Source organism: Rattus norvegicus, chromosome 15, assembly GCF_036323735.1.
Source record: "Rattus norvegicus strain BN/NHsdMcwi chromosome 15, GRCr8, whole genome shotgun sequence".
Taxonomy (NCBI): domain Eukaryota; kingdom Metazoa; phylum Chordata; class Mammalia; order Rodentia; family Muridae; genus Rattus; species Rattus norvegicus.
The window spans coordinates 25,752,171-25,767,097 of NC_086033.1; the positions used below are offsets into that span (position 1 = coordinate 25,752,171).

Genomic DNA, 14,927 nt, shown 5'->3' on the forward strand with positions numbered 1-14,927 from the left:
TTTTCTACGTGCTCTTCCTTATGGGGTATATATAAAATCTCAGTAAGTTGTTTCTACTTGTATCACTTTCTTTCCTGCCTGTAAACATCCTTTTTGACAGGAGTCTAACAGTTAGGACTTCTAAAAAAATAAGGCAAATGTTTAAAAGTTCAGATTGCTCCTGAAGGAGAAACTTCATGAGGAACTGAGTGATAGGAAGACACGTTCTGTGAAGTTCTCCAATCTTGCCAAGGTTTTGTATTTTATTTTACAGGATTTATAGTTGAAGAGAAGGAAATCATTTGTAGTTGCCAAGTGTGAAGGCCCATTTTATAGATTAGCTACAACCTAAATCTAGAGCTGCCTCTTTTCATGGCTATACATGTCATGAGCACCTAACATGTTTATGCAAAGGCAAGCAAGAAGTATACCCTAAGCTTCACAAAGTGAACAGAATTATCAGGCATAATAAACAACAGAGTTACCAGGATGACTAAGGGCAGATTTCTCAAAACCTTGTAATTACTTTGTTTAATTGCAGGCTTTATATAACTATGTACATTCAACATTGTATCGCATTTGCTATGTAATTATTGAATAACTCAAGAAATTATCTATCTATCTGTCTGTCTATCATCTATCTATAGTAATTGAGAAAGGAAAAGAAACTTATTTAATTGATTCCTATTCTGTTTCTATTCAGATAACTGAAGACAACGCTCATCCAAAGTCAATGAATGAAACTAATTACTCTCGGGTGACAGAGTTTGTGCTGTTGGGCCTGTCCAGTTCAAAGGATCTCCAGCCTTTCCTGTTTCTCATATTTTCACTGCTGTACTTAGCAATACTGCTGGGTAACTTCCTCATCATCCTCACAGTGAATTCAGACTCACGACTTCACACTCCCATGTACTTTCTGCTTGCAAACTTATCTTTTATAGATATATGTGTAGCTTCTTTTGCTACTCCCAAAATGCTTGCTGACTTTCTGGTGGAAAGAAAAACTATATCTTTTGATGCCTGTTTGGCACAGATTTTTTTTGTTCATCTCTTTACTGGCGGTGAGATGGTCCTTCTTGTGTCCATGGCCTATGATCGCTATGTGGCAATATGCAAGCCCCTCCATTACATGACGATCATGAGTCGCCGTGTGTGTATCATTCTAGTTATCATCTCCTGGTTTGTGGGTTTCATCCACACAACTAGCCAGTTGGCATTCACTGTTAACTTGCCATTTTGTGGTCCTAACCAGGTGGACAGTTTTTTCTGTGATCTCCCACTGGTGACCAAGCTAGCTTGCATAGACACTTATGTTGTCAGCTTGCTAATAGTTGCAGATAGTGGATTTCTCTCCCTGAGTTCATTCCTCCTCTTGGTCGTCTCCTACACTGTGATTCTCATTACTGTTAGGAATCGTTCCTCTGCTAGCATGGCCAAGGCCAGATCCACCCTAACTGCCCACATCACTGTAGTCACATTATTCTTTGGACCATGCATCTTCATCTATGTGTGGCCCTTTAGCAGCTACTCAGTTGACAAAGTCCTTGCTGTGTTCTACACCATCTTCACACCCATTTTAAACCCAGTTATCTACACGCTGAGAAACAAAGAGGTGAAAGCAGCTATGTCAAAGCTGAGGAGTCGCTATCTGAAACCTGGACAGGTTTCTGCATTGATAAGAAATGTTCTTTTGCTGGAAACAAAATAAAATTACAGGACTAGCAGCACTTTTGTTTTCCTTCTAATACATTTCCAAAATCAAAGTGCCTTTACGTGAAAAGGTAGTCATTGAATATGTGGGGCTGTTTAAAGGCATACTACATATTTCATGAATATAAGTTATTTTTGTTCTGTGCTATTTTTTTGATTTTGAAACTTAAGACTGTTTTAAAATTAAAGCTTATTTTCATGTTTTGGAATTTATTGAATTGGAAATATGTTTTGCCTTGTGTTTAGAAAACTCAGTTTATATTTACACTATCAAGAAAAAAATTGTTGTAAGAGAAGAGTTTAAAACAAAAGTGATGATTCCAAGCTTTCCTAGGTCTATGCTCACTTTCTTCCATTCATCACATCCTTTTTGTGGACACCCAGTGCTGACTGAGCTGTATGCTTACTTGTAGTATTTTCCATTCAATGGACCACTGTACAGAACGTACTATTCAGCACAAGGCTCTACAGCACTTGGGTTTTATGTTCAAAGGAATCTAACTAAATAGAGATTAATCACAATAGATGAACAGATTCCTTGGGAAATCCAAAGACATTATTAAGAACATCAATTCGTGGAACAGATAATTATATTTTGCGGCAAAGCCCTAATACTGAATAAAATTTTTATCCATAAATACTGCTAAACGTTAAAACAACCAATAGTTCTTGCCATGGGTTATCTAAGAGCCATGTTACTAGAACTGCCTGGATTCACAATTTCCATCAATAAATGCAAAAGATATCATCTTATGCTTAATCCTACAGCAAGTTTGGCTGAGGTATGTTCAAATGCATTATCAATCAAGTTGTATATATAAATATTTCTGAGCACACAATAATATAATTCTGTCACATAAACGCCTTTGTCTTCTTTTAGATTTTGGAGGTCATGAAAGGATTGCTATGGCAGGTTAGGAAAACAAAGAAAGAAAAAAAGAAATACTTTTCATCCTTCAAGAGAACTTTTATTATTTATTGTATATTATAACAAATGGGCTGTTGTTACCTTGAAGCTTCATTCAGAGAGACCAGAAATGCATACATGTAAGAACTTTTTGTTGGTATATATACTAATGAACATTTTCCTTAATATTCATCTTTCAATAGGAATTACAATTAGATAATAATGATTAAAAATTCATGTATAACATGAAATGGAATGGTACTTACAATATTAGGGGGTCATAGAATAATTTTAGAAAAATTAGATAAATTGAGTGACCTATAATGAGGACAGAAATATATATTACCATTATTTTAATTTCTTTGTTATCCCATAAGTTATCCTCCACAGAAGAGGCAACCAAAAGACAGAAAACAGGATTATTTCCAATTGGCTGATTCCTCAAGAGCACACACCTGTAACACATTAATTAACTACAACAGATACCATGGTTGAGACTGTGAATGTCTTTGAGCCCATTAGGTTCACCTTAAGTAAAATTCATGTTACTGCTGATGCCATTTATTTCTCTGTAAGGAGTGAGATTAGAATCTAAATATGTGCCATTGATTGGGGTTAATCATTTCTTCCACAGATTCTTCCACAGCTGGAAGAATTTTATCATTATGTTTCCCTTTCTGCTCACACATCTATTATTCGGATCACTATTGGACTAGTATGTTTTACTTACAGAAATGGCACTCCAGGAAGATTGTCTTTGTAATTGCACACATTTTACAGTGTTAGTATTACAGCAAGAATCAGACTTTGAGGTTAATTTTTCTAGTATTGACAGTGCCGTTAAATAACCACATGGCTTTATAGAACCCAGATGGGGGCATTGCAACTATACTCTTTTACAGCTGGTTAGCCCAGGATATAACAGATATGCTGACATAAAATTTAACACATGATACCTTATTAATAACTAAAACACACCATTTCAAAAACTAAGAGGAGAATTCAACTTGGCTTCTCTTCCCATCAATCTTTGAGATCCACTTGTGAATATTCTTTTTTCTTTCAATACAATTCTATATATCTCTAGACTGAAGTATCTTTTTTTAATTGGATGTATTTTTTTATTTACATTTCAAATGTTATTCCCTTTCCTGGTTTCCTGTCCATAAGCCCCGTATCCCCTCTCCCTCCTCCATAAGGGTGTTCCCCCCATCCATCACCCCTTACCACCCCCGACATTCTCCTGCACTGGGGGTCCAACCTTGGAAAGACCAAGGGCTTCTCCTTCCCCTGGTGCCCAACAAAGCTATCCTCTGCTATATATGCAGTTGGAGCCATCGTAGACTGAAATATCTTGGCTCCAAGAATAACACATACTTGGCACATATAGTATGATTTTCCAGAAATCGAATATTTGACTAGTGAGCAGGGTATAAGATAGTACCTTATAGAGTTCATAGGTATATGGTTGATTACTGTTTGGTAATATTTGAATAATCAAGTCAAACGATATAATATAAAGTAAATAAATGAAGGAATAGGTGAGTGACTGAATGCCTAATACATTTAGTTAGGTTGAAGGATGAAAATCTCATTTAAGTGAGAAGGAATATGGCTTAAATTTAGCAGACTCACAAGAGTATCTTTCAGTGTTTCTATACTCAATAAAACAATTAAGGATAAATTATAGTGTCTTAGCCTGATGGTGCCTCATTTAAAAATGCTTCAATTACCCAAGCATGATTTTAACAAGGACTACATGAAAGACTTGTCATGATGTAGGGAACTTAGCATAGGTGTCGAGAGGAGGGAACAGATTTAAATTGTGACCATTGTTGTTTGAACTGCTATATTAATAACTTATTCCATCAATTCTTGTAATTTTTCCTTACTTTCATGGTCAAAAACTATCTTGGAGATTCAATGACAGAGTAGACTGGTCGTAAGATATAACATATTTTGAAAGTGCAAAAGAAATCAAATGCCTGTGGTGTGGTTTATAGCATTCATACATTGACATGATTCCAGCACAGAGGATCGTTCTTTGCAACTAAACAGAACCAGCCATCAAGCACATTTCTTCTTAACCGTGTAAGTCCAAACTCTGTTTTGATAAATAGGCACGGACAAATTTTAAAGGTATAAATGAGAAATATTCCCAATTCCTCTTTAGAACTCCTCCCATATCGACCCCAAACCCTTAACTCTCCTTTTTTAAATTTGTGTCCTTATTTTAACATAACCCTTTAAGTCCAATTTGGGGTGCTTATATATTGATGGCTTTGAAGCTATCCTCTTCATAATGATAAATGCAGCAGAGTCCACACTCCTAAATAAAACTGACTTTCTTTCCTCAAGAAGCCATCATTGTCCAAAACTTCTCAGTTTGGAACGGGTTTCATGAGCCCCTCTTACTTTTGTGCTGGAAAGTTGATTGGCTTGATCTTGTGCAAGATTTTAACATCTACCACAGCTTATGACTCCAAGAGTACTATCAAATCTGCAATACACAGAATCTTTTTATTGGATATTTTATGTGTTTATGGAACAAATGTTATCCCCTTTCACAGTTACCCCTCTCCCTGCCCCTTCAATGTGCTTCTATAAGGATGCTTCCCCTCCCACCCCCACTTCAACACACTGGCATTCTCCTATACTGGGGAAATGGACCTTCACAGGACCAACGGCTTCTCTTCTGATTGAGGCCAGACAATGCCATCCTCTGCTACATATGAGTCTGGATCCATTGATCCTTCCATGTGTACTCTTTGGTTGGTGGTTTAGACCCTGGGAGCACTGGTGGAGTCTGATTGGTTGATTGTTGTTCTTCCTATGGTGTTGCAAAGCCCTCCTGCTCTTTCAGTCTTTTCTCTAACTCCACATTGAGAAAGATTCTTTACCAAACCTACATCCGACAAAGGGCCTGAGATTACCTTTCCTGTTTTTTCATGGTTGTAGTAAACCTCTTAAGGTTGGAGTTTTCTTTCTAGAATCTAATGTACTGTTGGCATGCAGATAATCATTGCTTAAGTTTGGTTTTATTCTGCCATACATTATTTTTTCATAGATGGTTATTGGAAATTTTGCTGGGTATAATAGGCTGGTTTGGCACCTGTGGCCTCTCTGAGACTGCAGCACATCTGTTCAAACCTTCTGGATTTTAGAGTCTTAACCTAGAATAAAGTGGGATTCTGATAAGTCTGGCTTTGTGTGTTACCTTGATCTTTTTCTGTTGCAGCCTTTAATATTCTATTCTGTATATTTAGTATCTTGACTGTCATGTACTGACTGGTCTTTGTTTTCTAGTCCAATGTAGTTGGTGTTCTGTATGCTTCCTGTATATTTATAATCATCTTCTTCAGGCTAAGGAAATTTTCTTGTTTTTTTTTTGATGAAAATATTACCTGAGCACTTGACTCAGATTTCTTATAATTTCTTAATTCCTGTTTTTATGTTTCATATTTTCATAGTTTACTCCTAGATTTTAGGTCGAACATTTTCTTTGACCAATATCTTCGTTTCTTCTACAGTACCTTCAATGTAAGGGATTCTCTCATTCATATTTTACAGTTGGTGGTGAAACTTGTGTCTGTAGCTCCTTCTCAGATTTCTAAATTTTTATTCATAATCCCCTCAGTGTCCTTTTTTTTAAATTCCATTTTTACTTTCAGATCTTCAGCAATTATATTTATTTCCCTTCACTGCATATATTTCCTAGATTTCTATATGAGATTCATTCATTTACTCTTTAAGGATCTCTATCGTCTTTGTACTTGTGGTTTTAAGATGTTTTTCATGTGCTTCAGTTATATTGAAATTTTTTGTTTTCATTTTCCTTTTTTCTTTTATTGGATATTTTCTTTATTTATATTCTTTCTCCTTTCCTCCGGAAACCCTCCATCCTATACTCCAACCCCTGCCTCAATGAGGGTGCTCTAACCACCCACCCATCCACCCACTCCCTCCCTCCTCCCTGCCCTGGCATTCACCCAAACTGGGGCATTGAGCCTTCACAGGACCAAGAGCCTGTCCTCCTATTGAGGCCTGACAAGGCCCTTCCTCTGCTACATATGCAGCTGGAGCCATGGGACACTCCATGAGTACTCTTATGTTGGTTGTTTAGTCTCTGGGAGCACTGGGGTGTCTGGTTGGTTGATATTGTTGTTCTTCCTATGGTATTGCAACCCCCATCAGCTATCTCATTCCTTTCTCTAACTCCTCCATTGGGGACCCCATTTATAGTCCAGTGGTTAGCTGCAAGAATGTTCCTCTGTATTTGTCAGGCTCTGGAAGAACCTCTCAGGAGACAGCTATATCAAGCTCTGGTCATCATGAACCTCTTAGTCACTGGGTTTGGTAACTGCATGTGGGAAGGATAACCATGTATGGCAGTCTCTGGATGGACTTTCCTTCAGTCTCTCTCCACACTTTGTCTCCATATTTTCTCCTATGAGTATTTTGTTCTCCCTTCTAAGTATAGGAGCATCCACACTTTTGTAGTTCTTCTTCTTCTTCTTCATATGGTCTGTGGATTATATCTTGAGTACTCCAAAATGTGAACTAATATCCAATTATCAGTGAGTATATATCATGTGTGTTCTTTTGTGATTGGGTTACCTCACTCAGCAGGATATATTCCAGTTCCATCCATTTGGCTAAGAATTTCTTTAGTGTCATTGTTTTTGATAGCCAAGTAGTACACCGCTGTGTAAAAAAGAAGTACCACATTTTTTATATTCATTACTCTGTTGAAGGACATCTGCGTTCTTTCCAGCTTCTGACAATTATAAAAAAGGCTGCTAAGAACATAGTGGAGTATGTGTCCTTGTTAAATGTTGGAGTGGATTTTGGGTATATGCCCAGGAGTGGTATAGCTGAGTCCTCAGGTAATACTATGTCCAATTTTCTGAGGAACCTCTAGAATGATTTCCCAAGTACTTGTACCAGCTTGCAATCCCACCAACAATGGAGGAATGTTCCTCTTTCTCTATATCCTCGACAGCATCTTCTGTCACCTGAGATTTTTATCTTAGCTAAATGGTATAAGGTAGAATCTCAGGATTGTTTTGAATTGCATTTCCCTGATGACTAAGGATGTTGAACATTTCTTTAGGTACTTCTTGGCAACTTGATATTCCTCAATTGAGAAAGCTTTGTTTAGCTTTGTAGCCCATTTTTAATAGGGTTATTTGATTCTCTGTAGTCTAACTTTTTAGTTCTTTGTATATATTGGATATGATCCCTGTATCAGATGTAGGATTGGTAAAGATCTTTTCCCAATCTATTGGTTGCCATTTTGTCCTATGGTCAGTCTTTTGCCTTACAAAAGCTTGCCAATTATAAGAGGTCTCATTTGTTGATTCTCAATCTTACAGCAAGGCTATTGATTTTCTGTTCAGGAAAATTTCCCCTATGCCCATGTGTTCAAGACTATTCTCTACTTTCTATTCTATTAGTTTCAGTGTATCTGATTTTGTGTGGAGGGCCTTGACCCACTTAGATTTGAACCTTGTACCAGGTGATAAGAATGGATCAATTTGCATTCTTCTTTTTTATGCAAATTAATATTTGTTATTGGATTTTTAAAATTTACATTTCAAATGTTACCTGTTTCTGGTTTTCTCTCCATTAAGCCCACATTCTATCCCCTCCCCCTTTTTCTATGAGGGTGTTCTTCCACCCATCTACCCACCCCTCCCTCGCTCCCCTCCCTGACATTCCCTAACACTCACTGGGTGGGCCAAGCCTTGGCAGGACCAAGGGCTTCCCCTCCCATTGATGCCCAACAAGGCCATTCTCTGCTACATATGCAGCTGGAGCCACAGGTCTGTCCATGTGTACTCACTGGATGGTGGTTTCCTCCCTGGTTCCTCTGGTTGGTTGGTATTGTTGTTCTTACAGTGTTACAAATACCTTCAGTTCCTTCAATTCTTTCTCTATCTCCACCAACTGGGACCTGTTCTCAGTTCAAGGGTTTATTGCTAGCATTTGCCTCTGTTTTGACAGGCTCTGGCTGAGCCTCTTAGAAGACAACTATGTCAGGCTTCTGTCAGCATGCATTTCTTGGCTTCATCAATATTTTCTAGTTTTGGTGACTGTATATAAATGGACTGTATACCCAGGTGGAGAAGGCACTGAATGGACACTCCTTCAGTTTCTGCTCCAAACTTTGTCTCCATATCCCCTCCTATGAATATTATTGTTCCCCCTTTAAGAAGGACAGAAGCACCCACACTTTGGTCATTCTACCTGTTGAGCTTCATGTTATCTGAGGATTTTATCTTGGGTAATTTGAGCTTTTGGGCTAATACCCACTTATCAGTGAGTCCATACCATGTGTGCTTTTTGTGATTTGGTTACTTCACTCAGAATAATATTTTTCTGGTTCCATCCATCAGCCTATAATTTCATGAAGTCATTGTTTTAATAGCTGAGCAGCACTCTGTGGTGTAGGTGTACCATATTTTCTGTATCCATCCCTCTGTTGAGGGACATCTGGGTTCTTTCCAGCTTCTGGTTATTATAAATAAGACTGCTATTAATATAGTGGAGCATGTATCTTTGTTATATTTTAGAGCATCTTTTGGGTATATTTCCACAAGTGGGATAGCTGGGTCCTTAGGTAGTGCAATGTCCCATTTTCCGAGGAAACTCCAGACTGATTTCAATCCCACTAACAATGGAGGAGTGTTCCTCTTTCTCCACATCCTCACCAGCATCTGCTATTGCCTCAGATTTTTATTTTAGCCATTCTGACTGTGTGAGATGGAATCTCAGGACTGTTTTGATTTTCATTTCCCTGATGACTAAGGATGTTGAAAATTTCTTTAGGTGCTTCTCAGCCATTTGATATTCCTCATCTGAGGATTCTTTGTTTAGCTCTGTACCCCATTTTTAACAGGGTTATTCGACTATGTGGGGTCTAACTTCTTGAGTTCTTTGTATACATTAGATATTAGTCCTGTATTGAATGTAGGATTAATAAAGATCTCTTCACAATTTGTTGGTTGCCCTTTTTATCCTAATGACAGTGTCCTTTGCCTTACAGAAGCTTTGCAGTTTTATGAGGTCCCATTCATTGATTCTTGATCTTAGGGCATAAGCCATAGATGTTCAGTTCAGGAAAATTTCCCCAGTGCCCATGTGTTCCAGGCTCTTCTCCACTTTTTCTTCGATTAACTTAAGTATATCTGGTCCTTGAGCCACATGGACTTGAGATTTTTACAGGACCATAAGAATGGATCAATTTGTATTCTTCTACATGCTGTCTACTAGTTCAAGCAGCACCATTCGTTGAAATTGCTATCTTTTTTCCATTGAATGATTTTAGCTCCTTTGTCCAAAATCAAGTGACCATAGATGTGTGGATTCATTTCTCAGTCTTCATTTCTATTCCATTGATCTACCTGGATATCTCTGTACCAATACCACACAGTTTTTTATCACTATCATTCTGTAATACAGCTTGATGTCAGGGATGATCATTCCCCAGAAGTTCTTTCATTGTTGAGAATAGTTTTCACTTTCTTGGGCTTTTTGTTTCTCCAAATGAATTTGCAAATTGCTCTTTCTAATTCTCTGAGGAATGAGTTTGAATTTTGATGGGGATTGCATTGAACATTTAGATTGCTTTTGGCAAAATGGCCATTTTTACTATTTTAATCCTGCCAATCTGTGAGTATGGGAGGGCTCTTCATCCTTAATGAAATTGTTATGTTCTTCAATTTCTTTCTTCAGAGACTTGAAGTTCTTGTCATACAGATCTTTCCCTTTCTTGGTTACAGTCAAACCAAGGTACTTTATATTATTTGTGACTATTGTGAAGGATGTCCCTTCCCTAATTTCTTTCTCAGCCTTTGGGTAGAGGAAAACTACTGATTTGTTTGAATTAATTTTATATCCAGCCACTTTATTGACCTCGTTTATCAGGTTTAGGAGTATTCTAGTGGAACTTTTGGGGTCACTTAAGCATACTATGATATTATCTGCAAATAGTGATATTTTGACTACTTCCTTTCCAATTTGTATTCCTTTGACCTCCTTTTGTTGTCTGATTGCTCTGGCTAGGACTTTGAGTATTATATTGAATAGTTTGAAAGAGAGTTGGCAGTTGTCTAGTTGTCTAGATAGCTTCAAGTTTCTCTCCATATAGTTTGATGTTGACTGTTGGTTTGGTGTCTATTGCTTTTACTATGTTTAGATATCGGCCTTGAATTCCTGATCTTTCTAGGACTTTTATCATGAAAGGGTGTTGAATTTTGTCAAATTCTTTCTATGTATCTAATGAGATTATCAAGATATGGAAAATCCTGCATCCCTGGGATGAAGCCTTCTTGACCGTGACAGATGATTGTTTTGATGTGTTCCTGAATTTGGTTTCTGAGAATTTTACTGAGTATTTTTGCATAGATATTCATAAAAGAAATAGTTCTGAACTTCTCTTTCTTTATTGGTTCTTTGTGATTTAACTATCAGCATAACTCTGGCTTCAAGGAACAAATTGGGTAGTATTCCCTCTCTTTCTATTTGGTGGAACTGTTCGAAGAGTATTGTAATTAGGTCTTCTTGAAGGTTTGATAGAATTATGTACTAAACCCATCTGGTCAGGGCTTTTGCTTAGGAGACTTTTAATGACTGCTTCTATTTCTTTAGGGGTATGGGACTGTTTAGATGGTTTATCTGATTCTGATTTAACTTTGGTACGTGGTATATATCTAGAAAATTGTCCATTTCCTCCAGATTTTCCAGTTTTGTTGAGTATAGGCTTATGTAGTAGGATCTGACTTTTTTTTTAATTTCCTCAGATTCTGTTGTTATGTTTCCCTTTTCATATCTGATATTTTTAATTTGGATACTGTCTCTGTGCCTCTGTTTAGACTGCCTAAGGTTTTATCTATCTTGTTGATCTCAAAAAACTAGCACCTGCTTTTGTAGATTCTTTGTATAGTTCTTTTTGTTTCTACTTGGTTGATTTCAGCCCTGTGTTTGATTATTTCCTGCCATCTACTCTTGGGTCTATACCCTTCTTTTTCTTCTAGAACTTCCGTGTGTATTGTCAGGTTGCTAGTATATGCTCTTTCCAGTTTCTATGTGGAGGCACTCAAAGCTATGGTTTTCCCTCATTTTGTTAGTTGTGCCTTTTTTTTTCACTAAATTCTAAAAAGCCTTTAATTTCCTTCTTTATTGCTTCCTTGACCAAGTCATCATTGAGTAGAGTGCTGCTAAACTTCCATGTGTATGTGGGCTTTCTGTTTCTTTGTTGTTATTGAAGACCAGATTTAGTACATGGTGATTGGATAGGCTGCATGGGATTATTTTAATCATCTTGTATCTGTTGAGGCCTATTTTGTGACCAATTATATCATCAATTTTGGAGACTGTACTATGAGGTGCTGAGAAGTAGTTATATTCTTTTGTTTTAGGATGACATATTCTATAGATATTTGCTAAATCCATTTGGTTTCTAACTTCTGTCAGTCTCACAGTGTCACTGTTTAGTTTTTGTTTCCATGATCTGTCCATTGATGAGAGTGGGCTGCTCAAGTCTTCCCCTATTATTGTATGAAGTACTATGTGTGCTGTGACTTTTAGTAAAGCACTTTTATGAATGTGGCTGCCCTTGCATTTGGAGCATAGATTTTCAGAATTGAAAGTTCATCTTGGTAGATTTTTTTCTTTGAGGTGTATGAAATGTCCTTCCTTGACTTTTTAGGTAAATTTTGGTTGAAAATCAATTTTATTCTGTATTAGAATGGCTACTCTACCTTGTTTCTTGGGACCATTTGCTTGAACATTTTTTCCAGCCTTTTACTCTGAGCTAGAGTCTGTTTTTGTCCCTGGGGTGTGTTTCCTCTGTGCAGAAAAATGCTGGGTCCTGTTTATGTATCCAGTCACAATTAGTCTATGTCTTTTTATTGGCGAATTGAGTCCATTGATGTTAAGAGATATTAAGGAAAAGGGATTGTTACTTTCTGTTCTTTTTGTTGGTAGAGGTGGAATTATGTTAGCCCTTCTCTTGGGCTTGTTGCAAGAAGATTGTTTTCTTGCTTTTTCTAGGATGTAGTTTGCCTCCTTGTTTTGGAATTTTCTATCTATTACCCTTTGTTGGGTTGTATTTGTGTGAAGATATAGTGTAAATTTTTTTCATGAAATATATTGGTTTCTCTATCTATGCTAATTGAGTTTTGCTGGTTATAGTATCCTGGGCTGGCATTTCTGTCCTCTTATTGTCTGTATGACATCTGCTCAGAATCTTCTCGCTTTCATAGTCTCTGGTGAGAAGTCTGGTGTAACCATGATAGATCTGCCTTTATATTTTACTTCATATTTTTCCATTACTGCTTTTAATATTCTTTTTTATTTTATGGATTTGGTATTTTAGTTATTATATTACTGAAGGAGTTTCTTTTCTGGTCCAGTCTATTTGGAGTTCTATAGACTTCTTGTGTGTTCATGGGCATCTCTTTCTTTATGTTAGAGAAATTTTCTTCTATAGTTTTGTTGAAGATGTTTACTGGCCCTTTTAGTTGGGAATCTTCACTCTCTTCTATACCTATTAACCTTAAGTTCGGTCTCCTCATTGTGTCCTGGATTTCCTGGATGTTTTTGTGTTAGGAATTTTTGCAGTTTGCATTTTCTTTGACTGTTTTGTCAATGTTTCCTATGGCATCTTCTGCACCTGAGATTCTTTTTTCTATGTCTTGTATTCTCTTGGTGATGCTTGCATGTATGACTCCTGATCTCTTTCTTATGTTTTCTGTCTTCCATGTTGTATCCATTTGTGATTTCTTTATTGTTTCTCTTTTTATTTTAGCTACTGGGTGATCTTTTATTTAAATTCCTTCACCTGTTTGGTTGCATTTTTCTGCAATTCTTTAAGGGTTTTTATGTTTCCTCTTTAAGGTCTTCTGATTGATTTACTGTATTGTCCTGTATTTCTTTAAGGGAGTTATTTATGTCCTTCCTTAAGTCCTTTATCATATCATCATGAGATGTGATTTTAAATCTACATCTAGTTTTTCTGGTATGATGGTCTATCCACAATTTGATGTAGTGGGAGAACTGGGTTGTGATGATGCCAAATAGCTCTGGTTTCTGTTTCTTATGTTCCTCTGCTTGCCTTTTGCCATCTGGTTATCTCTAGTGTTATCTATTCTTGCTGTCTCTGACTGCAGCTTGTCCCTCCTGTGATTCTGGTTGTGTCAGAACTCCTCAAAGTCCAGCTTTCTCTGTGATTGCATGATTCTGGGATCCTGTGATCCTGAGATTCTGGTTATGTCCAATCTCTTGGGAGTTAAGCTTTGCCTGGAATCCTGGGATTGTGTCATCGTATGATCCTGGGCATTTCAGAGAACCTCTGGTCATTGGTGTGTTAGAGCACATGGGAGTCCAGCTTCCTCTGAGGGTTGTGGTACTTAGTGCAAAAACAGTGCCCAAGGTCTTCTGAGGGTACTGGTTCATACTTGAAGGGCTATATTGGGATTTTGAAGATCTACTGTGCTATGATTACTGGGTTCTAAGAGAGACACATCACCCTGGGTGTTATTGGTTATATTTTTTACATTGGTTTCTATTCATCTGGGATTGGGAAGATTTGAGTTCTACATGCTAATCATTGTTTTTATCTTTATTAGGTGACTTTTTTCTGGTTTTTGTTTCTGCTATCACTTTTAACAAAGGGTGCTGGCTGAGTTTTTCCTAACAGTAGGTTTTCTGTGGATCAAGTAGATGTGGCCTTATAGGCATTCTAGATACCAAGTACTCCTGGGTATTGGGAGATGATGCTTAGGAGAAGGGATAGGCTAGTGGCGTGGGGAAGTTCACAGGAGGGATGAAAGTAGAGTGTTTCATCATTATCTGCTTACTGAGTTTTTCTTGTAATGAAGACACAAAACAAATAGAGGTCACCCCAGAAGGTGTGGAATAAAGCTGAGGATAAGACTAAGAGACTTTGGAAGAACAGAAGACTTGACAATCTGGAGTCAGCCCACCTCTGTCTCTGGCAGGAGTAGCCTGTGGGTTAGCAAGGAATGCCTACTAGAGTTGGAGGCAGGGATAAAGAAATGAGTGAAGAAAGTGAGTTTAGAGTGAGAGAAGATATGTAGGATTCATATGGAATGGTTACGAGGAAGAGATGAATGATCCTGTCAGACTTGCCCATAATTCTAAACTGGATTTATATACAATTCCAATAAGTTCTCAGGGCCAAGAATCCCACAAATAGATTTGCACCGCTTTATTTAGGCAGAAACCACTAATCCCTCAGGGTCCATGTAGACTTGTGTTAAATTAACCCATACAGTGAATTTGGAGATCACTTCAGTTTCTAGGA

General features: G+C 37.4%; 1 protein-coding gene across 1 annotated transcript; it reads left to right on the forward strand.

The window, feature by feature from the left end:
• The first annotated feature begins 712 nt into the window (after positions 1 to 712).
• Positions 713 to 1,687, forward strand: Or4k15 (olfactory receptor family 4 subfamily K member 15). Its single transcript, NM_001000091.1, has one exon. The coding sequence runs from the start codon at positions 713 to 715 to the stop codon at positions 1,685 to 1,687; it is 975 nt and encodes a 324-aa protein (NP_001000091.1).
• Positions 1,688 to 14,927: the final 13,240 nt, after the last annotated feature.